The following is a 24,535-nucleotide window of genomic DNA, read 5'->3' on the forward strand; positions in this document are numbered from 1 at the left end:
ATTTATTTGTTAGAGAGAGAGATACAGAGCGCAAGCACAGGCAGACAGAGTGGCAGGCTAGAGGCAGAGGGAGAAGCAGGCTCCCTGCCGAGCAAGGAGCCCGATGTGGGACTCGATCCCAGAACGCTGGGATCATGACCCGAGCCGAAGGCAGCCGCTTAACCAACTGAGCCACCCAGGCGTCCCAGGGTCAGGCTCTTCTTGAGCTCACTGTCCCCCCTCCCCCCACAGTGAACCCATTACCCAGGATGTCCCAGACACTGCTGCGGTGGAATCCAGACCGGCTAGGTGGGCCCTGACTTCTCTTCTAACTTGAAGCCAGGGACAGTGCAGTAAGCTGGGTTTCCAGCTGGACCTGGGAGGGCTCTGGTAGATGAGGTGGTTAGCAGTATCTGCCTCTTTGGGTTATTTGTTCTCTTGGGTGGCCTGGGCCCTAGAAAGTAGCCATCAGACTGTTGTCAAGCCATGAAATAATTGGGAATGTTTCCTCAGCTGCTGTCAATTTGGGAGGTCATTGCCAGGATAGGTCTCGACTTCCATGAACGGGAGAGGAGTCAAGGGAAGCTTTCGGTGTTGTTCCCACGGAGTGGCGCTAGCTAGCGGGCAAGTCTGCCTCCTGCTTTCTGGTTAGAACAGAAGCCTAGACCACAGGCTCCTTCGGCTGAGCCTATGAGCCCCGTCTCCCTGCTTAGTCGGCCCTTCTCTCCTCTCCTGAAGGCTGGCTGTCTGAATTAGAGGGAGGGGTCCACTTTGATCCCCTTAAATGCTTATTTTTCAATTAGCCAGTAATTCTAGAAGCATCTGTAGTTTCCAGGTTACTGTGCAGTCTCAGTGTGGGGGTTATCACTGCCCTGTTCTGCTCTTACAGTGTGAACTGTCACCCCAGAACGTGGCTTCGGTTTTGCTCATCTTAACGCGATGATAGGAAATAGCAACCATATCAAGTGGGACCTAGGATAGGACTTACTCTCCACTGAATGTAATGTCAGTGGACGGTTTATTTCCTTCCGTCATCTTCTGCTGTTTTATCTCTGAATGGTCCTTTGTACTTGTCACCTGACAATGCATATAATTTTTTGTTAATAGAATTCAGCATTTTATGTGGACTGTGAGTCACTGGTTCGAGCCCTTCAAGAGCTGCCTCTCTCACTCCGACTCAATGTTGCTGCCGAATTGGTCCAGGTAAAAATCCCAACAGCATCTGCCCGTGGGTGCAGGTTAGAGCATATGAAGAAGAGTGAAAACTGTCACTGTGCAGGATGGCTCACAACACCCCTTCCTTCCCCAAAGCTGAGGCTTTTGTATCAGTGTAGCATTTTCAGAGTTTTAAGGGGGAAATGAAATAATTTTTAGTCTTTTTTTTTTTACATTTTACATGTGAAACATTTTGAAGGATTGAATGAAATGTGAAAGAATAAAGTCTGGCTGGTTTTTTGCTCAAAAATTGATGTGCCAGGCTCTGCGTTAGCACTAAGTAATCAGTGGTCATCAGACATTGTTTTTGATCTCCCAGAGCTTAATCTATTGGGAAATAGGAGTATTGATCAAGTTCTCCAATTGCGGCAAGTTCCATGAAGGAGTGTACTGTGCTATTAGAATCTATAATAATGAACCTGATCTATTCTGGTGTGATTAGGAATGGCTTTCCTGAAGGACTGTCAGATGAGCCGAGATCCAGAGTATAAAAGCACGTGAATGAGAATTTAGAGAAGAGTGACCCAATCAGCTCTGCCTTAACACTACTGCTTGTGATGATGATACCCAGGACCGTTCTGGCTGCAGAATGGAGTTGGCGGAATGTGTGTTGGCAAATGTACACAGGCGTGTACACGCCAGCGGAGAGTGCGTCAGGGCGAGCAAACTAGGAGGCTGCTGCCGCAGGCCAGGGTGATGGTGTTGGTGGGACTGGGGTGGAGATGGCAGAGTGGACTGGACTTGGACTTGACCAAGATGTACTTCAAAAGGAGACTAAGCAGGGCTTGGGAAATACTGGAAGTGGAGAGCGACAAGTAAAGAATTGTTCTCGGCCTTGCAGCTTGTGCAACTCAGCGAGGGGGTATCAGGAAAGATGGGTCTGTGCCTCTGAGATATCAAAGTGGAAGTAGGAGTTGGATACGGAAATCTATAGATGAGAAGGAAGGGCTAGAAGCATAAATGTAGGAGACCCCAGTGTAAGATAGCAACTGATGAATGAGCAGAGAGGGGGAGGCCCAGCAGACCGTATGACAGGCATCTCACAATGTAGTTGTGGCTTGATTGCATTTTTAAAAAAGTGAAACCCTGAGCCGTACTAATTGTAAAGAGAATCCCAGCAACTGAAGCGGTCAGCTTCGTTCTGCAACTGAATGTGTCACAACACTTGAGCAGTCACATGAATTGGTTACCTACCCAACTCTTGTTTCTGTGGCCCTGACTGACCCCCGGTTTAGGGCAGCAAGCAGAATTCAGGGCTGGGGTTAATGGCAGGGCAGGGAAGTAAAGAGGATGGCATTTCTCTCTGACTGAGTCACCACGGAGCTCCAAGCATGTTTGGGCTGTTTGGGATTTTATTAGTGATTGGGAGAGCGCTGCTGTCCCTGCTGGGTGGCCAGGACACGTGCGGCTGTGGTGCATTCCCCACAGAATGGGGCTGGGTTAGCCCAGTACAGCACAATGAAGGTGATGGGGCCTCAGGGAGAAAAGTGAGGATGTCCTGTCAATGGTAGGCCTGAGAGTAAAAGTACAGATTAATTTTAGTAACTTTGAAAACCTGGCTAGTTTTAAACCACCTCCTTCCCCTCATTTTACTCAAATGTTACTATGGGTCATTCTAGATGACCTTTATTATCAGTGCATTTAAGTACAGTGAACGATCTGATTTGCTAATAACTTCTGGGTGCCTTTTATAGATATTCATCTCCTCACAGATGTAAACCTGTGTACATTCAAATAGCCCTGGGGTACTGCCAGTTCCCACGGCAGTTCCAGAAAGACATGCCCTTGTGGTGTCTACTCCGCCATTGTGCAGAGAGGCGGGGGTGGGCAGAGGGGGAGGCACAGCCCTGTGGTGTTTCAGTGAGGTCTTCCCCATTTACCCCAGCTCAATAAGGAAGGGTTCTAGGGCAGGGCCTGAACTGGGGGACCCTTTGTGACTTTCCTGTCTGAACTGAATTTCCTCTTCCACCAAGTTTGGCTTCCATCATTTTTGTTTCTGTGTAAGCAAATAGGGCAAAACTCAGATTTTTACCTGCATTATGATGCTTCTCTTTCAGACTACCCTTCCTTTAGAACTTCCTCAGGTGAAACCAAAGAGAAATGATGAAGGCAAGGGACTGGGGATGCAGTTAAAAGGGCCCTTGGGGCCCGGAGGAAAGGGCTCCACCTCCGAGCTGAAATCTGCCGCTGCTGGCTGCCCCATGTACCTGGGTAAAGATGGCCCCAGCCCGGCTCCCTCCACGGGACCTCAGAAACCCACCGCCCCCCTGCAGGCGGCAGCAGACCACTTGGAGGAAGAATTAGATCTGCTGCTTAGTTTAGATGCACCTATAAGAGAGGGAGAGAACACTGCACCAGTCCAGACCATGCAGGCCCAAGAATCTGAGAAGGATGGGGAGGTGGCCCAAGAAGAACAAGGTATGGCTTTCATTTTATTCCCTATCCATCTTCTCACCTTTTGTGCCAACAGCCCCACTGGCATCCCGTCCCTACCCCTCTCCAGCAGCTTCTGTCATCGATCTGGTGTTGTCTGCCGACATCTATTTCTGGGCTCACATGGCCGCTTCCCCCTGAGCTGACCTTTCGGACAGCATTCCTCACTCAATACAGCAGGCTCGCAGGGTGCTCCCTGCCCGACTGTGATATTAAACCCAGGGCGGCAGATGGACCCGGCGCTGGAGAGAGGCATGCAGATCCTCGTTGCCCTCAGCTGTGCTGCAGCAGACCTTTTAATCGACTGTCTAAACAGGACCGTTAACCAGCTCTCCAGACTTGTGGCTTGCTATTTCCGTCTTATTTTTGTACAAAAGAGCACTTCGCCCTTTGTGCGTGCTCTGTGAGACCATGGGCCAGCTGCTATGGAGAGGCCAAGGCCAAGGCGGACGTGTGCCCCGTCCACACCTGCATTTGAGAACCTGTGAAGACTTTCCAGGAGTGCTACAATAGTAAAAAGAAAACTAATCTGTTGGTCTTTTTAGGAAACTTAGTGAACTGGGACATTCAACTTTAGAATAAACAGAGGAGCAAGTCTCCCCCCCAATTATTAATTTGTTTAGCTATTACTGTATCTTCTTGAAGAGTTGAAGCCGTAATAGAATGTTTCCTGTTATGTAATCAGAGCTGAATTCCACCACGGAACAAACCCCAAGGAAGCCTTAACCCTCAGTTTTGGGACTAATGTAAAGTTGCTAACACTGCTTTTATCTCCCCAGGTCCTGCCGAGCTATCTGTGTTGGGAGAAAAGAACGTGCAGTCTGAGCAACCAAATACATCGAAAACTGTTACTGAGGAGGAGCTTGAAGACTGGTTGGACAGCATGATTTCCTAACCTAAAAGGAAAAGAAAAAAGAAAAAAGAAAAAGAAAATGAAAAAAAAAAAAAAAAGTGCCTGACGCAAATTTTGGTTGCCTTGTCAGTAAGGGTGGGCCCCCAGCTGTCCTTCCAGAACAGCTGGTTGCGGAGCACGCCCGAGCCAGTGTGTTCCATCACGCTTGCCGCAGGGAACGCCCACCTCTATGTTCCACGGCACCCGGGACTACCCATCTATGAGGCTCGCTGCATCCGCTCTCTGGCTTAGCAATCTCCAGAGTACTTGAGGGCAGGGGATGTTACGGCTCTTGTTTCCAGCCTCCTTCCTTTCAGTGTTTACAGCAGAGCAGGTGCTGCTGATAGATAGCAACAAGGCATTCATTTGGCCAAAATAAACGAACGCTGCTCTATGGCATTCCTTTCTTTCTTGGGGGGCGGGGGGTAAGGCTCTTTGTCCCATGCCCCTTTTCCAGTAATTACAGGACAGCCGTGGAATCATCCAGAAGAGGTACATCACCAGAGGCCGACACCACAGATTGGTACGTGGTACTTTATTGCAGTGGGCACTTCCTTTGACGTAAGGAGATTCACCTAACACAGCAGCTCCACTACTTACAAGGGAACCATAAAGCAGTACTCAATTTGGCATAAGAATGACATTTTTCTGAATTTTCAATACAGTACTTCTAATAACAGCAGTTGACAAGCTGTTACTGAAAAAAAAAAAAAAACAATAGGAATAACCTTCAAGTGCAGTTTCATAAAGACAGAAGATCAACACAACCCATTAATGGAACTGTCCATCTGAAACAGAAACATAAAAAATTTGCATAGCTATATCTAAAGAGATTTTAAGGCACTTAATCGATAGTTCAGTGTCGACAAAGTGTTGGTTGGTTGGTTGGTTGTTTTTTTTTTTCTATTTTAACTGCTTAAAGCTTTTCAAGCTGATTCTGAATACATTCACTAGCAAGTACCATGGGAGAAATTTGCAGTTAAAATGATTTTTTTTTTGTAATTCAGACCATGAGTCACTAGTGGATACTGTCATGTGACATTCAAGTGTGTAAAATTTCAGGTATTGTGCGTTGAAGACTTCATACTTCTAGTTCTTTCCTCAATGACACCATTTTCCATTACAGCTGAAAACTTGAAGGTATTCTCAACTACAGTTTCCTTGATTCTTTGCCATCTTTTAACATTTTGATAAGGACTACATCCATTAGGCACAAAAAGCCAAATCAATTCATAAATATCACATATTTGTAACACTTTCTTGTAAGGGAGGCATTTAGAATATGTCACATTTCAAATATTTTGCAGAGCTATAAAAAGGATTTATTTCACTGGAAGTAGACCATCTAGAATTGTGGAGTTTCTTTCATTCTGATTTACCCAAGCTGATCTTCATATTGTTTCCGAAAGCAGTCACCAGCCGGGAAGAAATCCCAACATCTTTCTTGGTACATCTTCCAGACGTAAGATTCCTGAAATAAAGGAAACAAAGGGTACTTCTTTTTAAACCACAGTAAGCTAAAACCCAGGTGGTGTTTACTTAGTAGGACTCCCTTGGAGAATGGTGGCGGGGCCCAACCTCGTACCTTCTTCCTTGCTCTGCTCCCAGCCCAAGCTAGTTTAGGAGCAAAAAGTCATTCCCCACCCCCACTCCATTTCCCTCCCCCCAAAACTCAAAACACTGAACAAATGCAATGATTGCGAGTAAAAATGCTGCAAGATCTAGCAGGAGGCTGTTTCTATGCCATTTGTAATTGGTCTAATGCAGAAGAACACACAATGAAGAGATAGTGAGTGCTAGTCGGGGCAGATGCCTGGAGCACTGAAGGGAGATCTAGAACCAGTTGCCTCTCAAGTGTCTGAGCTGTGAAGTTTTCCTACAAATCTGATAATGTTTGAGTATTAGATAACCTACCTTTTCTTCCCTTTGTTCTCTTGTCTTGGCATTTGTTTCTCATACTTAGTCACAGAATCCCTTTTGACACATACTTTCACTCATACTACCCACACCTCCACGGTCCCTGTGTCACCCACACATGAGGTGGTTATCTTTCTCCGGCTGTCTCTCACGCCATTTTGCTCTCTTTGTTAGAGCCACCCACTCAGCTCCTCCTTGTCTTTTTGTCTGTAATGTTCTCCCCACCTCCAGCTATTCTACTGAAGCAGTAACCGTAAGGGTTTAGAAAATGTCAGCGTTGTTGGGACGGATAAGCAAAGTCTTTAGGAAGAGACTAGAGGTGCCTGAGGATATTGGCTTCTTAGGTCACAAAGGGATGGCAGAATTATGCAGACGAAGAATGTACACTGGAAACGAATGAAGTCATCTATCTACTTCAGACATCCTATGTTCTGTTGAGTCTGAAGACTTCTAAAAGGGGTACAAGTCTTAAGATATTTTCTCACCTGACCCGTGTGTTCTGTCTCATCTTTATTAATCAGGTACATCAGGAAGAACCTGGAAAAAGATTTAAGTGAGAAAAAGACAATATTACTTTGGTTAATCTTTTTGTGAGGAGAAATTTTACTATTACTTGTGAGAAGAATTTTGGCTGCCTTTTTAAAAAAATCCTAACTGGGGGCACCTGGGTGGCTCAGTCAGTTGAATGTCTGACTTGTTTTGGGTTCAAGTCATGATCTCAGCGACCTGGGATCAAACCTCATGTGGGGCTTGGCACTGGGCACAGAGCCAATTTAACACCCCCTGCCTATCTGCCTTATCCCCCACCTTCTGCCCTATCCCCCACCAACATGTGCTCTTTCTCTTTCCAAAAAAATAAAAATCCTAAACAATGAAAGGTAACCAAAACTCTTACCATATGATTTTTAGTGGCTTAATGTAGAACTAAAATTGTGTGTTTCTCAAGGATAGGTCATGGAAAAGGTAGAAAGCATGTAACCTCATTAAGCTGTTCTCCTCTAGAAAGAGTTTTTTTGTTGTAGACCTCTGAGAAATGCCAGTGTAGTGTCACTTGTGCTAATGGTGGTGTGGCTTGGGTTTGAGTCTGTTCATCCAGTTCACCCAAGTATCCACGGAAGCTGGGGCAGGTCTTTGAGCTCACACTGCAGGATCTCAGAGACCACTTTCAAAGGAGCCCGTCTTGTGCCCTCAAAGACAGGACTAGGGATGGGGAGAGCCTGAGCTCCAGACTTCAAATTCTCTCAGGGTCTCCTTAGATCTGCAGCTTTAGCAGCGATCAAAAGATTTCATTCCTTCCTTCCTTGTCCTTTTAGCAGACTAAGAGGGCTGCACGGCAAATAGCTTTATCATGTTCAAGACTCAGGGATGGAAGACTTTAGTTCCTGGCACATTTATTTGACAAAGCACCACTTTTAGGGGGAGTTTCAAATATGAACAAGATGGGTTCTCTCTCCTCCAGCATGCTGCTAGCAGTGCAGAGAGCCAGAAGGGAGATTATTATAATATGTAGTGCCAAGGGAGGATGTCAAAGGGGGACGGCATCACAACACCCTTTCACATTTTTCTACTCACGGGTCCTGATAAAGGGCCAGGTGCTCACCTTTTCTAGAAGGACATCCATTCGCATCGCCTCCATTAAGATGGAAACTCTCTTCATGAGAGTTAACAGTGATGAGTACTCATGACTTGAGGAAGGATATATTAAAGTTTATTTTTTTTAATTTGTGTTTTTGTCTTCTAGTATATAAGGTATTCTAGCAAAATGATAGGTCTTTGGTACTTCTTTTTGACAATAATACCTTTCCCAATGGCTAGGCCTGTTCTATCCTAAAGATTGGTTTTTCCTGAATAATAAAATGTAGACCCAGAAGGGAAGACATGGGCCGGGGAGCAGCTTTTTCCCTCTTCTTGAAAATGATCAGTTACAGAGAATATAGATTACCTGCCCATTCAGAGTCTCTTTAATATAGAAGCTTCATAGGGTACAAAATGGGCTCTGAAGAACTTGTTTCTGAGTGACAGCTTGACCTCACAAAAAGTGAAATGCTTATTAGCACCTTCTGGGGGCCCAGGACTTCTACCCCATGTGCTAGGATACAGCAGTATGAAACACCCGTGTCCCACAACTATCCCGCTCTCCTGGAGCTCATATGTTCCCAGGAGAGGACAGTCGGGGTGAGGCCTGCAAACTGACCATAGCACCCAGCAGCAACAGGCAGCTCATGGACCACCTCAGTAGGAGCAAGTGTGACGTGGTGGGGAGGGGCCTGACTGGGGTGGGTTCAAAGGAGAATGGGAAGAGAAGATTTGAAGACAGTAAGCACAGACACTTTAAGTTTTTTTACTGGAAGGGAAAGAAAACAGGGCAAGAGCTGGCAGTAGAAATGGGGCGGCAGACTCTGTTCTTTGTTTAGGATAAAAAAAATAACACTTGTGTGGTGACAGGATAAATCTGGTAAAGAAAGAAATTGCTGTAGTTATAGGACGAGAGGAAGGCATGGGGTGTCATCGCAGGTGCATGGGCTGACCTTTGTGAGGTGCAGGGAAAGCCCATAGCACATGTCTGTCAAAGCCCGGAAAGGCAGGGAATATGGACAAAGAGGCAAGCTCATCGAGACTCCTTGAAGTTTTTTCCTAACTGCCTCTACTTTTTCAGAGAAACAGGCAGAAATGGCATGTACGGGGGGAACCCTATGACATAACTGTGTATTTTACTCCGCAGCTCCTTCCCCCAGCCACTGTCACCTCTGTTGACCACGGATACTCACAAATAGTTGGCTAAGTTGTGCTCCTGTAAGGTATGTGTTTCAAAGCCATGAGGAGTCGTGTCAAAATAGTCATTGCCAATCCCACAGATGAAACATTTAGTCTAAGATGAATAAGAGAAGCAGTAAAGGCATTAGTACACATGACATTAATGGCAGGAGGGAAAGGGCTACTGATCTCTGAATGGACAGATGGAAAATATGTCTCTCTCTCATGCTTTTGGCTATTAATCCTCTCCACAGTGTCCCATCGTCAACTCCTAGCTAGCAGAGCACGGTGGAGGCAGCAGGGTGGCAGGCGGGGAAGCGGGGCGGTGCAGGGCAGGGAGGGTGAGGCAGAAGCAGAGCCCGGAGCTGGCAGACAGGCACAGAGGACAGGCACGGCAAGCAAACTTTGTCGGTCATTTGCCTAAGACTGGCCCTACATAATAGCAGACCCGATTACTTAAATCCATTTTCTGTAAGATACAGAAATAAGCATTGGAGCAAATGAAACATTACCTCCATATCTTCTCGCACTTGTTCCTGCTGGTCTCTTAGCTCTCCAAAAGCATCAATAATAAGACCTGGTATTTTAAATACAAAGACAGATAAAGGGTTTAAAGTAATCTGTTCAGGGGCTTGGGGTAGAGGTTCACTAGTAGAAGCTACGTTGTTTTGTAAACAAAACAAAACAAAACAAAACAAAAAACCCCCCAAAAAACCTAGGAAGCAGAGTGAGAAGGAGATAACCAGTTCAGAGTGGGGGATAAAAGGAGGTGAGGGGTGGTCCTCCATTCCAATTCTTCCAATATCCAGTGTCTGGATATATCTCTGGCTTTATGCCTAGCCACGTGCATGCATAGTAGATGCTCAAGTTGTTAACTAGTAAGTGAATGTATAAACCTCTCTATGTAATGTCATAGATCGAGAAAGATAGTTCTTTATCTTTCTCTATGACATTATATAAAGGTAGGTACAAGGCCCAGTCATACTTAACCTAACTGGCCACCGTACCTTGAATGATGGCCAGCAAGATGACAATGACGAAGAAGAAGAAGGTAATGTCAAAGACAATGCGGTACATCTCATAAGGGTCACCAGCAGGGTCTTCAATTTCGTCGCCAATGCCCCCTCCAGCTCTTACTCCCACATACATGTGGAACAGGTAACACTAGAGAAGAAAAATAATGGCAGTTCAGGTCAAAATCACAGAATTTTGTGTTGAGCACGATGGTTGTTAGCTCTTTCACACAGCCGGGTCCCAGCATGACGGTGCTCCCCGGTGATGTCCTTCCTTGCACTGCTAGCTGCTGGCCTCGATGCCCACTGGTCAGCATGGGATCTCGGAAGGTGGCAAGACTTGTTACATTTAGTCTTTAAAAGATATTCTTCGCTCATTAAAAAAGAGAATTCAGGTAGGGCATGTATAAGTTAAACCAACTCTGGGCCCAGAGGAACATGCATTCACCAGACAGTAGTTTGCCTTACTTAAAGTGTCACCTCTGGAAAAGGCCTCCTCTACTTCTGCATCCTCTATGCACCCGGGAGGACAGGGATTCCTGCCGTGTCCATGAGGAGACTATCTCCTCTGAGGCTACCTGTGAGAACCAGTGCAGGCAGCCAGGAGCTGGCTCCCAGAGCAGTGCGCCATCCTACTCAGAGGGGCATCCTACTTGGAGGGGTGAGGTGCAAAGGGAAAGGCAGTGATCGTGGAAAGCCAGGGGTAGTGTGGAATGCATGCTGGTCGCACTGGTCCTCTCCCAGCTCACCTGGAGCTCTGCCCTTTTTGCCCACGAGCGAGCAGCTGGCTGGACAGCAAGACCTCCTCCCCTCCCCGCCAGCCTGCTGCTCTGACGTATTTTTCAGATGATAGTAGTTCTTCTGAAAGAACCCCATCAGGCCTGTTGGAATAAACTGAGCACCAGTTTCTTGGGAATAGATCTCTTTCAGATTTCAGAGAACCCAAGTTGGACTTCCAAGAAATTTAGCTTCAGGTCCATTCGCGTTCAGATAAAGGTAACTGGCATCTTTAACACAAGGACAGACGGACGAGAACAGCCCTCCCCCAACCCCTGCAGTGTGGTCTTTCCACCTGGGCTTCTGCAACCTGGCTCCTTCCCTCTCTCGGGGACACTTCCCCGTTTTGGAGGAGACCTGTATTCTGCTCTAATCTCTGTTGGTGATTGGCTCTCACCGTCATCATGTCATCACACTTCATATCGGGCTCATCGTCATCTTCACTTTTGTTGTAGAACTTGCGGAAGAAGTTGAAGGCCACCACGGTGTAGAGGTAAACCACCACGGCCAGGAGACCGACAGTCAGAACCAGCTGGGGGCAGGAGGGAGACAGGAGAAAGGAGGTGGGTCTTCTCCAGTCTCAGGAGACTCCAAGGCAACAAGAAAGGTGAGGTGGAAAGGGGACACAGGAGAGAGTGGCAGCGAAGGCTGTCCTACTGCAGGTGGACAAAACGGGCTCTGGGGAGAAGACTAATTGTGGACTAAATTCTATCTCCCCCATATTCATAAGCTCTAGCATCTCAGAATGTGACTAGATTTGGAGATCGGGCCTTTAAGGAGGTAAATTGGAATGATGGCTTTAGAATGGGCCCTGCTCTGGTCTACCTGGAGTTCTTCCAAGAGGAGATTAGGACACAAAGAGACGCCGGGAGCTGCAGGCACTGAGGGAAGATCAAGTGAAAAAGCAAGAGGGTGGCCAGGTCTAAACCAAGGAGCGAGGCCTCTGAAGGAAACCAGGTCTACCTCCACCCTGATCTTGGACTCCCAGACTCCAGAACTGAGAGGAAATAAATGTCTGTTGTTTACACCACCAGCCTGGTATTCTGTGACAGCAGCCCTAGCAGACACATGCCAGGGGCCTGGGCTGGGCCTCAGCAATGTAAGGAGGGATTTAAGGACTGAGCAGTGACAGAGCTAGGAGGAGAGTGCCCTTGCTTTTCTGCAGAGATGGCCACAGTGGAGGCTTCACAATATGGCTTCCACTCTAACGCTGCTTCTTAAGAAAGTTTCTTTGGACTGGTGGGTGTCCCTACATTACATGTTTTCATAAATAACCATGAATGGATAGTTGTCATAGCTTTGAAACTGCCATAAGAATTATTTATGATGGTTCAGTGAAGTGACATTTTTCATAATCAAGAAATCTACCTAGAACCTTTGCAGGGGTCATAGGGCAAGCTTGTTTCTTGGCTAGAGGAAGTACTCTAAATAGCATGATGTGGGATCTGCTCAGTGGCCTATCGGAGGGATTGGGGTTGAGCTGGAGAGGTGGAGATCGCAGTCATTACGGAGATAAGAGCTTTGCTCTCGAGTTTTGAGTTGCTACACAAAAGGGGTAGGCATGAGTACTGAGATAAATACCAGAAGAAAAATATTCAAAGGCTTCTTTGATGAATAATAACTTACCAAACCTCAGACAGCGGACCTCAGAGAATGTAGTTGGTTTTAGAAACCAAGAACCTGGGCTTTGCACCAAGGAAGAAATGGGCTAGTTCTGTCACTTAGTGGCTGTGTGGTCTTGGGTGAGACACTTAGCCTCTCTGAGCTTCAGTTCTCTTATCTGTCAAGTGAGCATAACGTCTGCCTTACAAAGTAAGTTGTGCCTGTCACAGTACCTGGCCCATGGCAAAAACTGGGCACAGTTGCTAGTATTGTTTTGTTTTTCACAGTCTTGCCAGAGTTTATTTAGCAAGCCCGTATAAGAAATTCATTGTTTAAGCTTTCCATTTAAGGTACAGTTTTGTGTAATGCCATTAAGCCAAATCAATAAAAACTGAAGTTTCAATATCTGAGTAAAGGGAAAGGAAATAATTCTAAAAGACTGAACTGTAGAACTGGTGTTCCACAGATCACACTTTGGGAAACACTGCCTTTATAGGATCAAAGTTCCCAAGACACACATGTGAAAATACACAACGGCCTTTCTCCCAGGAACCTGTAAGGAAGCATTTAACACTCTAGGCAAACATCTAGATCACGGGTTCTGTTATTACCTCCCTAGACTTGAGCGGCTTGTATGTGGCAGCAAATCTCTATTTCCGGCTTTTCTCCATTCTTTTTATCATCAACCAAACAAGAAACAATGACTATGGCTACTACCAGAAACCTAGAGGAAATAAACCACCCTAACGCCTGATGATCCAGAACCTTTTATCTTTTAGAAATTCTAGTATAGTGGACAATGTTATGTTAGTTCCAGGTGCTCAACGTGGAGATTCAGCATCTCTGTACATTACACTGTGCTCAGCAGAGGTGCGGTTCCTGTCTGTCACCACACACAACGCTACCACAGTACCAAGGACTATCTTCCCTGCACTGAGCCTTGTATTACCACGGCTTATTCATCCCCTCACTGGCAGCCTGTGCCTCCCACTCCCTTCCCCCATTCTGCCCAATCCATCAACCCCCTTCCCTCTGGCTACCATCAGTTCTCTGTATTTACAGATCTGATTCTGACACATTTCATTTTAGAAAGGTCAATTTTGACTTTTTTTCTAGTTGGAATCCCTATTTTTTAAGGTGTACAAAGTAATGATTTAATATATGTATACATTGTCAAATGGTGCCACAATCAAGGTAATTAACATATCTGTCACCTTACACAGTTACTGGGCGGGGGGTGCTGCTGTGAGAACATCAGATCTACTGTCTTAGCAAATTTCAAGTACACGAAACAGTATTTTTAACTACAAGTACCCTGCTTTACATTAGATCCCCAGAATTTATTCATCTCATAGCTAAAAGTTTGTATTTTCTGACTGACGTGCCCCCATTCCTCTATCCCCTGGCAACCATCATTTTACTCTTTGATTCTAGTTCAATTTCTCTAGATTCCACATATAAGTGAGATCATACAGTATTTGTATTTCTCTGTCTAGCCTATCTCCCTTAACATTAATGGTTCCTCTATGTTGCTGTGAATCCCAGGATTTCCATTTTTTATGGCTAATTAATATTCCATTGTATGTGCATATGACATTTTCTTCCATTCATCCATTGATGGACACTTAGGTTTTTTCCATATCTTGACTATTATGAATAATGCTTCACTGAACATGGGAATGCAGGTATCTCTTTGATATAGTGATCTCATTGGCTTTGGACATATACACATAAATGGGACTGCTAGATCATGTGGCAGTCCTAGATTTAATTTTTAGAGGAACCTCCATACGGTTTTCCATAATGCCTGTACAAAGCTGGGCCCATATTAACTTCTTTATTTTCCCCCTCTCCTACAAGAAGGTTTACAGATGGGAGGGAACTCATGTATTATTTACGAAGTTGCGCTTAATGAGGAATGAAATGCTAAGGAGTTTGAATTTGTTGACCAAAGGAGCCATCAGAGGATTTTAACCAAGGGATTGCCCCTGACAACACTGCAGAAAGCAGACTGGGTATTGATGAGGCTGGACAGAGCCATGTCTACGTAGACAGATAGAGGTACAGATGTGTGTGTGTGTGTCTAAGTGACTGCTTCTTAATCAGAACCATGTATCAGAGCACCCGAGGGGCTTCCAAATTGCATAGCCTGCTTACCAACCCCCAGGGAATGTATCAGATTCGTGGAAGGAAGAGTAAACCAGAAAAAGTCTCCAGAGCAATTCTGATATGTCCATCACCTCCTTCCCTCCCCCTTCCTCCCGGCTGATCTAAGTGTTGCGGGTTTCTACACCAAGGTCTTACATCTCTTCAGTGATGGCTGCAGTTCTGCAGTAACACTCTACTAGTTCACGTGTTTGGTCAAGAAACGTGGACCACACACCATGACACACACCTTCCTGGCATACACCAGTGTACCACCTGCTGTTGACTTTCTTTCCCCCGACCCACATCTAGGCTTCTCCTTCTGCCCAGTATAGACCCCAGTACCTGCTTGCCATTGTGAGTTACAGATGACAGAATAGTCCTCAGCGTCTTGAAGCCCATTGCGATGTCCAGCAGATGAGCGGCAAAGAAGAAGTTGTTGTAGTGGCCCAGGACTGACATGGTGGTATACCAGGCCAGGTAGAGAAAGGACTGTGCAGAAAGGACCGAGAGGCAATTGAGCAACCTTTCAAGCATTTGTGACTCCTGATGGGCCCATGAAACCATTTTTGTTCCTAGATACTGAGAGGCTGAGGTGCTGTGACTGGCCGGAGAACTGCCCAGGGAAAGCCCACCTGCCTTCCACACTACTGTTCCCCCAGCACGGGGAAGGGCATCCACCTTTGACAAGCAAGCGCTGAGTCTTCTTGGCACCCACCCTAGTGTGTGGCCCTACAGCAACCCGTGACACCCCTGACCCCACGGCGCAGGATCTTGTTTTTCCGGGAGCTGTACTCACGTTGTCGGTAAAAACAACTCCCAGCTTCCAGACGTGGTACTTCATGTCGATGGAACTCAGCCTGGAGGGGAACAAAAGCCTTTTAAAACTTATAAATGTCAGACTTTAGTTAAGTGTTTAATAAGGGGAAAAATTAAGTTTTTTTCTCTTGGGTTTAATAATCTAAACACAGCTCTGAGCTTTATCAGGTTGTATGTGGTGTTCCCCAGGAGACCGAGAATGGCTGAATCATGCATCTTGAAATTTTAATTAGTCTTTCTCTTTCAGCTCGAACAGGCATAAAAGCTGGGAGGTCTTTAAGGTTTTTGAGGCCGCGTTCTCCCAGGATGTCAGAACCTAGAAGAAAACACCTAAGCCAGAGAAGAGCCTGAGCACCCACGGGCGTGCTGTAGTCCCTCCCTCTGGCACTCAGAGGAGAACGGGAAAAACAAAGGATCCCCTTGGGCCAGACTTGGGATTTGAACTCCTAAGCTCTGTACCATGACACCAGAGAGGCCGCCTCTGCTTTGCTCTCTTCCACCGGGCTGAAATCCAGGGCATTTTTGTCCAAACCCAGGAGTTCCGCAATGCGTTCTGCTCCATAGAGGTCGCCGTACTTGTTGATCACCTGGAGAAAGAGGGTGACAGGGCAGCCTGGGCTGCACATCACCGGGCCGTCGCCAGCCCCGAGGCTTCAGAGCTTCCCCATGCTCCGGGCTCTTTCAGGGGTTGATGAAGACAGGACTCAAAATGCAACAGGAAAATGAGGAGGAAAAAAATAACCCCAGGAGAAAACAGGAATGAAAGAGACCAAGTGAAAACCACTCTTCAAGCTGAGATCTATTTGGAGGGGAAAAGAAAACTAGTAGGCAGAAAGTAGTGATTGTGTTAAGCAGTTTAGGGCAGGGAGTATAAGAACGGAGCCAAAACCTACATATGTTCATACAAAAAAACCTTCTGTGACTTACTCTGTTCAAGACACCATCCTAAAAGCAACAGCAAATTTATTCATGTTTGTGTATGTATAACTTAAAAAAAAAAAATCTCCCATTTCTTTGGTGGTCATGGAAACCAGCCCCCACCAACGGACAAGGCATACCTTTCTTTTAACAAACTTGTCCCAGTAGTTATTAGGAAAAGATCTGAAAAAGAAAATGAAAAGGGAAGGTTCTTAACATCAAGGCAAACATCAAGGAGGTATGAGATCTGTGTCTGGATCTAGGATCTCCTTGGGTTTTGTCCTGCTCGTTCAAGAATTCAGACTAATTGAAGCTCAGAGTCACCACAGTTCTAATTGATCTATGGTTTTGCTTCTTTGTATTAACTTCTGAAACACCTGGAGAACCACTCTGCATTTTCTGCCTCAGAAATATGATAAAGAGCCAGGATTTGTGATGGCAGACTAGACAGAAGCAAGGAGATGTTTCTTGATCCCAGTATAACTAGAAACAAAACCCTATAGGGAAACACATGCATTTGGGCTTCATTCATGGAGTACTTCACTTTACGTTGGTCCCTGGGGTAGGTGATAGGGATACAGTGGTGGTAAGTGCAGACAAGGTTCCTAACTTGATGTTTCTGGTATGGGAATCCCTTTAGTTCATGTATGTGTGGTTTTTCTTAACCACAGTGCTCTTCCACGCTGTTCTCCATCTCCATATAACCCCTGTGGGGTCTGCTTTTCTCAGGGAATTAGATCCCTCTATCTTTCGGAGGTAGTTCCCTTTACCATACCATCCCTAACTCCCCAGAGGAATGTCTTTCTTCAGCCTAGTAACTTATACCAGCTCACAGCAAAGGGTTTGTAATTGTTGAAGTCCAGGAGGAACTGTCACGTTCAGGTATGTTGGCAAAAACCATTTAAGATATTTTTTTCCTGGGGCACCTGGGTGGCTCAGTCGGGTAAGCACCTGACTCTTGATTTCAGATCAGGTCATGATCTCAGGGTCATGACATAGAGGCCCAAATGGGGCTCTATGCTCAGCAGGGAGCCTGCTTGGGATTCTCTCTCTCCCTCTGCCACTCCCCACCTTGCATGCTTCCTTCCTTCCTTTCTTTTCTTTTTTTTTTTTTTTTAAGATTGTATTTATTTATTTGACTGACAGAGATCATAAGTAGGCAGAGAGGCAGGCAGAGAGAGATGGGGGGAAGCAGGCTCCCTGCTGAGCAGAGAGCCCGATGCGAGTCTTGATCCCAGGACCCTAGATCATGACCTGAGCCAAAGGCAGAGGCATTAACCCACTGAGCCACCCAGGTGCCCCAACTTCCTTTCTAATTAAAAAAAATTTTTTTTCTCCATTCCACAATGATTGATCTTCCCTGGGAGAGATCCTTATGAGTCCAGACTGTAGCCAAGGAACCTCTGGCCATTAATGCATGCATTTTTAGTTCTGTTTTCCTTAAATTGAGTCCATTCTTCCTGATTCTGAAACACAGTAGTCTCCTGTTCTATAAAGACCACCCTGCTCATGGACCCCTCAGAAGAATAACCGTCAGCAAATGTCACTCCCCTCCTCCCCACCAACACTCTGACAATCTTTAAAAAAATTTTCTTGCAGGGACGGGGGAGGGGGTAAGCTAAAGCAATTTCTTTGTTTCAAACATCCAAATGTCACTTCAAAGCAAAAACAAGTGCTGAGTTTACAGAGTAAAATGGTAATAGATTTTATCTCCGGAGGCATGGAAAGGATTGTTTTGATTTTCTTCTTTGTACATTTTTCTACTTGATTTTTTTCATGTATTACAGTTAGAACCTAAAATAAACAAAGCAAATAATAATAAAAAAAAATTCCAGGCTTCCTCTGTCCTCACTAAAATCTCCTTTTTCTTAAATCCCTTATACAAATGATCTATAATGTACAACTCAGCTTTGGTTACATTTTGTCCTAAGTGGACAATTCCATAAGTGATGCCTCAGGGCCACTTACTGAAGGTTCCAGGAAAGACCATTTCACAGGCATGATCTCACCTTGGTCTGAATATTCTTGTCCCCTGACTAGGTATGTAAGTTCCTTGAAGGTAGAAAACATAATTTAACTTGATAATAATCCTTAAAGTGTGAGGTAGACAACAGAACCTCCAGAATGGAAATGTATCAATAAGCAATACTTCTATATATCTAAGCTCAACCTCTTTAAAAATGAAGGAGAGGCACAGTGAGATGCTATTACACACCCACCAAATTAGAACAATTATCTGAGTATCCTAACAAGTGTGGCAAAGAGGCAAAGGAGCAGGAACTCTCACAGAGGGATGGCTGGAATGTAAATCAAGACAAACATTTTTATCTCCTACTATTAAACAAATTCCTTTCCTGGTCTCTATTTTAGAGAAACTCTTTTACTGGAGCCTTAGGTATAAAAGTGTTCATTGTCCCACTGTTTCTAAGAGCCAGAAAGTAGAAACAGTTGAGATATCCATTGTCAGGAAAATGAATAAATACAGGACATATATATGATAAATACTCATATAATGAAAAATGCCACAGTTTTGAGAATGCCCAAACTATGGCCATACACATCAACATGGGTGAGTTCCCAGATGCAGTGTTGAACAAAAGTAATGCATATAGCGTAATTCCATTTACACAAAGTTCAAAAACAGTCAAAGTGAAAGAACGCTTCAAGGGACACATACCTAAGCGGTAAACTATATACTAAAGGAAAAGAATGAATATCACTAAAGCCAGGAGAGTAGTTAAGTGGGGGTTTGGGAGGTTATGATCAGCGAGAGATCAGGGAGAACGTTTGGGACTTGGAAACTATGAGCAAGGTTCTGTTTTTAAAACTTAGTAGTTCATTATTGTACTTTAAGATATATATTTTATATTTTCTTAATATGTGTATTTAACAAAAAGAAAAGACAGCTCTTTTTGATACGTAGTTAGCTATAAAAAGTAGGCTACTGGGAAGGACTACATGTGCTATGATGCCATTATTGTGGGAAAAAAAGATCCATCTATGTAAAAATTTTAAAACCTATTTATGCATTTCTCTATTCATAGACATTTAAACCACTTCAAATAAAAAAATCGCAAATATCCTTGTTGGAATGTTTTAGTGTACTTATCTCATTAACCCCTTAGATACTTATATTTCTAGATACTAAACTACCTTTTTACTGGGACTTCTAGGCCATATCACCTGTATCACATATATAAGCATTACTGATGATTGCAGAAAGCTGCTCAAAGAATCACATTACTTAATAGTATCCAAAATTTCTGTGATATGATGACCAAGTATCAGAAACCCTGCTTAGCAGTTTTCCTTATTTGAGGGGATTGGTGAGGACCTGCAGCGGCAGACAGGCTTTTGATCTGCAAGCTCACCGCCCCACCCTGCCATCTTCCTGTTCTAGAGACTATTTTATTTTATTTTATTTTATTTTATTTTTAAGAGACTATTTTAAAGAGCTCCATTGTGACTTTATAGAGCTGCCTCCCTCCTGACCTGCCTGCCTATCTCTGGATCAGGAGCAATTTTCTTCCCCCAGGGGTCAGGGTGGTTGTTTGCTGACATGCACAGTTTAATTGGCGCAGCTAAGAGTTTCAACATAGTCACCTCTGTTTACGTATCTAGCCCTGTATCTCTTCTCTTTCAGCACACTGATCTACCTCGAAACTCTCACTCTCCCAGGTGTGAACACACAAGTGCTCCCTTTGCTAATGATGATGGCCAATTTTTGAACAGGTAGACAAAGGGAATGACAAACAGCCGGGTGCCTGCCACGTACCAGGCACCGTACCAGGCATGTAACATACATTCATTGGTCCTCCCAGACTTCAGGAGGTGGTGTTCTCACGCCTCTATTAATGAGAAGGAACTCAAGGCTCAGTAGGCTTCATTACCTTGCCCCTTTCACAGACAACTAAGTGACAGAGCTGACCTCTATCTGGAGGATGAGTGCTCTTTCCCACCACAGTACTAATTACAACAAAGCAGGCTTCGTGCCGGAGGTAGTAGCATCCCTCCCCACCCCGCCCCACTCCGATGGCCCTATTTTAAGTGCCCAAGGGACTGCCTACCAAGTGATAATGGCAGGAGTTCTATTACCAACCAGGCCACTTGTCTGAGAAGACTTCAGTGGTGGTGCTGTCCTCAAACTGCTGTGCCATATGGGAGCTCCGGGAGAAGCCGAGCAGATGATCTCAGAACCCCCGGGCCAGGGAAATATTCTGTATGACTTGAACATGGAAAACTAAATTATACTGTCCTGGACCATCTGGTCTTAATTAAATATGCTCAGCACTCCCTGATCACATCCTCTCTCCCCCATTAAATGCACAGAGACATACACAAGGGTTTGAGGGGGAACAGGCTATTTTACTAGGAAGGCAGTGGAGAAAATAAGTCCTAGAACCCCCCTCCCCCAAATAAAAACTTTCTATTAATCAGTCTCCAAGGCTGGTTAAGAACATGTCATTCTATTTACAGTACAGAGCCTTTTCCTTTTCAGGTTGGAGGGGAGGGAGAAACTTACGGTGTGTTGATTACCAGGCGGTCCCACTGCCCCTTGATGTCATCTTCAGATGGCTGTTCAGTGATATATAGGCCATCAAACTCCAGCTTCCTGGCGATTTCTTTTTCCCTTTTGAATACCACCAGAGGGACCTAAGAGTGGGAAGACACTGGTTACTAGAGAAGTCTTTCAGATGACAGCACCCTCTCCTAAGAATTCCCCACAAATTAGCCTTTCCAACTTCAGGGTGGTAATCTCTCTTTCTCTTACCTTCTCTCTCTTAAGTTTATATTTTTTAGTTAGTAATCTCTATGCCCAACCTGGGGCTTGAACTCATGATGCTGAGATCAGGAGCCACATGCTCCTCTGACAGAGCCAGCCAGGTGCACCTGAGGCAGTAATTTCTTCGCAGTGGGATTCTTTGGGTGCCTTGCTGTAGATCTAAAGTCAAATAAATCTCTTCTCACTCCTTTGGCTAATATGCCTCCCTCTCCAAAAAGCTGTTTCATTTGGGCCACCCTTCAATGTTTGTATTAAATAGCTGATAGTAATACAAACCAGACTCCTTGACCCATCCTGGGGAGAAGGCCATATTTAGACCAGTCCCCAGGCCAAATGAGTTAGGTCCCCTAGGATTCCTAGACTGGAGTTGAACCAAGATTTAGAAAGAAAATGAACTGTTCTAGAGTTGATTGGTCAGCCACAGAAATACCATGGCATATTCCAGCCCCCTTCAGTGGCTATGGTCATATTCATGTCATGGTACTGATGTTTGGTTGATGAAACATGGTTTGCTAGCTAGGAGGAGAGGATTCACTGGGCTCTGTACGCTCTTTTGGTATTGAAGTCTTCTTCCTGAGAGCAGCACATTTACTGGGTCCTGACTATCACTCCCCATTCTCTTCCAGTTGTCACTGTCATTTTAGCCTAGAGATGGTGGCATGGCTCTGATGACCTAACACTAAAAAGGTACACAGAGAAGAAGGGGAAAGTAATCTCCTTGCTCCAACCATCACCAAACACACATGCTTCAAACAAGGGACAAAGTTAGTGAGGTCAGAGGAGACTACTGAAATCCCAGGAAGTGAGTAGCCAGCACTCCTCTAGCCTGGAGAGCTCAATGGCAGACAGAGCCGGGGCCAGTCACGCGGCCGGAAATCCACTGGGTACATGGCAACATCCCTCAGGGTTGGGTCTCCAGTTTCTTCCAGTAACTCTTTCTCAAAGCTCATGATATCCATATGCCCCACACTATTTCTTAATTTCCAAGGAAAAAAGGACAAAATCTAGATAGTCATTTGTGAAGTTACTTCTTGCCCTTTTTTCTTTAAAATGACAAACACCACCAAGAAGATAAAAGACTAATGACAGGAAGATGGCAAAGGCTAATAATAGGCATTTGCACACTGTGAGGAATCAATGATTGCTACTCACTAATGGATGATGTAGGAGGGAAAGCAAAGGTAAAGCCACTCTGACTAAGGTCTGCTGTATTCGGAGAAGATTCTGAATAATAATAATACTAATAATACTACCAAGGACTGGAGCAGTACTCATCTCTGGGATTCGAAGCATTCCCCCTTCAATCTTCTAAGGGTTTATACACTCTTGTAAGGAGGACCTCCATATCTTTATTCCCAAGGTAGTGTTTACCTTCTGTTTTCTCTAGATAGCCAGTGTATCTGTACCGAAGCCAACAAGCCAATAAGCCAACAAGTCCAGGATGCCAGACTAAGGAAAACCACCAACATGATCTCGTGGTTACTATGTTTGGGGTTCTGAGTCCCGTTACACACAGTAATTCATTTAACACTTCCAGCAACTTTTAGGAGTTGGTGTTATGATTATAACACTCACTTTTACAGATGAGGAATCAGAGGAATGGGGAAGTTAGTGGCAGAGCTGGGAGTCCCACCCAGGCAGCTTCGCTCTGGACTCTGTGCTTTCATCATTACAAAGGAGTCCTTAGCATAGGTCAGGGCAAGTGGTCTCCCCAGTGGGGTAGCTAGACTTCCTGCAGGATACTCTAGTTCACCGGGGGAAGTGACGGCCACAAGGATAGGAATACATGTTGTGGACTCTTCCCAGGGAGAAGATGGCACGATGTATGGCCAAGGAGACTCCCAATCGAGAGAAGAAAAAAAACGTAATGAGAGAAAAGATGTGGTCTAGTAGCAGTAGAACTGGACTTAGAACATCAAAAATAGAATAGAGGGCTTCATATGAATATATGAAGATTCCTAAAACTGAAGTAATTTGTGAAGACGGCCCCAGTGAACTAAGTCTCCTAATATTCATGCCATTGTGTGCCGCCCCCCTCCACGCCTCCTTTGCAGCAACGAGTCTGGGCTGCCCCTGTGACTCAGAGATGCCGAGTCTTCACAGAGAACCCTGGCTGAGCCCAGCCTTCCAGCTGTTTGTTCCCTTGCCAACATTCCAGGCACGAGAGCGTGCCGTCCTGGACAGTCCAGCCCAGCTGAACTGACAGATGGTGGCTGACACGGCTGCCTTCATGCAGAGCGGAGGGACTGCTCAGATGTGCCCAGTCAAGCCAGAGAATGAAAATGATTGTCGTTTGAAGCCACTGAGTTTTGGGGGGCAATCTGTTACAGAGCACTAGGTAACTGAAATGGTAATTCATCAGTAAGTTTTCATCTGCTATCTTGAGTAGTTGAAACCTAACACACTTCAAAAGGTGAAAAGCATTTCTGTAAAAATTCTAACTGAAGTTCACAGATCAGAAGCAGCTCTCATTACTAGCTCCACGTGTGACTTAGCCTGGTGATTCTAGTCCCACGAAACTCAATAGGAAGTCCCTGAAAAGGGACTCCCAGAGCAAGGCTTCTCAAATGGGTGTGAACACAGATCCCCCAGGAGGCATGCTGAGTTGCAGATTCTAAAAGTCTCCAGGTATGGCCAGGGTCTGCAGTTCTCAGCCACTCCATGAGCCCCAGCCCACCAGCACAGTCCTGGAGAACAAAGGCCTGGCTGCGTTTGAAATGATGTGTCTTCCCCAAGGAGTCTGGCTAGATTCAGAGTGGCCTATGACTCACCTTCAGGCAGTAATAGCCCACCACACAGACCAAAGAGATGACGGTGTGGATAATGGCCAAGGCCCGCAATGCGGGTGCCATGTACCCAGTGCTCTCCTGCAGGACAAAGAACACCATCGCTTCTTCTTCTTCCTCATCGGTAAAGGAATTCCACAGATTTGCAACGTCTTCTGTCTCTTCTTCTACAGGTTCCTCGGTGACCTGGCCCAAGACACACATTCTCTTATCAACATCAGAGAGGGCCTCTGCTACTGGCTCTCCCCCATCGTTTAGCATGCTAGCACCTGCTGCACAGACTAGGGACGCAGCATTACCTGCTGAGAGAATGAGCTTTAATGGAACTTCTTCCTAGGAATCTCCAGTATTTCTCTTAACTACGAACAAAATTTTTAAGAGACAAAGACGATCTTTCCAAAAAAAGAAAAAAAAATTCAAAGTAAGGAATGCTGTACTACCTATGCTAGGATCCCTAGACCATGGGAGGTAATTTCTGAAATACCATGGCCTGGGGAGGAGG

General features: G+C 45.3%; 2 protein-coding genes across 2 annotated transcripts in view; one reads left to right on the forward strand and one right to left on the reverse strand.

Annotated features, from left to right (window-relative positions):
• AVEN (apoptosis and caspase activation inhibitor) overlaps nucleotides 1-4,915 on the forward strand; it is a 177,538-nt gene extending 172,623 nt beyond the window's left edge. Inside the window, exons 5-7 of the mRNA XM_032341794.1 lie at nucleotides 1,087-1,182; nucleotides 3,252-3,612; nucleotides 4,407-4,915. Coding sequence (XP_032197685.1) covers nucleotides 1,087-1,182; nucleotides 3,252-3,612; nucleotides 4,407-4,522 — 573 coding nt within the window. The 3' untranslated portion in view covers nucleotides 4,523-4,915. The remainder of the gene's footprint in view (nucleotides 1-1,086; nucleotides 1,183-3,251; nucleotides 3,613-4,406) is intronic.
• A 697-nt stretch (nucleotides 4,916-5,612) lies between these two features.
• Nucleotides 5,613-24,535, reverse strand: part of RYR3 (ryanodine receptor 3) — a 511,070-nt gene continuing 492,147 nt past the window's right edge. The window contains exons 94-105 of the mRNA XM_032343182.1: nucleotides 24,019-24,219; nucleotides 20,987-21,117; nucleotides 16,605-16,647; nucleotides 16,006-16,133; nucleotides 15,527-15,587; nucleotides 15,073-15,219; nucleotides 11,378-11,512; nucleotides 10,198-10,354; nucleotides 9,703-9,767; nucleotides 9,205-9,305; nucleotides 6,922-6,973; nucleotides 5,613-5,990 (exon numbers count right to left, since the gene is read on the reverse strand). Coding sequence (XP_032199073.1) covers nucleotides 5,895-5,990; nucleotides 6,922-6,973; nucleotides 9,205-9,305; nucleotides 9,703-9,767; nucleotides 10,198-10,354; nucleotides 11,378-11,512; nucleotides 15,073-15,219; nucleotides 15,527-15,587; nucleotides 16,006-16,133; nucleotides 16,605-16,647; nucleotides 20,987-21,117; nucleotides 24,019-24,219 — 1,317 coding nt within the window. The 3' untranslated portion in view covers nucleotides 5,613-5,894. The remainder of the gene's footprint in view (nucleotides 5,991-6,921; nucleotides 6,974-9,204; nucleotides 9,306-9,702; nucleotides 9,768-10,197; nucleotides 10,355-11,377; nucleotides 11,513-15,072; nucleotides 15,220-15,526; nucleotides 15,588-16,005; nucleotides 16,134-16,604; nucleotides 16,648-20,986; nucleotides 21,118-24,018; nucleotides 24,220-24,535) is intronic.

Source organism: Mustela erminea, chromosome 5 (genome assembly GCF_009829155.1).
Source record: "Mustela erminea isolate mMusErm1 chromosome 5, mMusErm1.Pri, whole genome shotgun sequence".
NCBI lineage: Eukaryota > Metazoa > Chordata > Mammalia > Carnivora > Mustelidae > Mustela > Mustela erminea.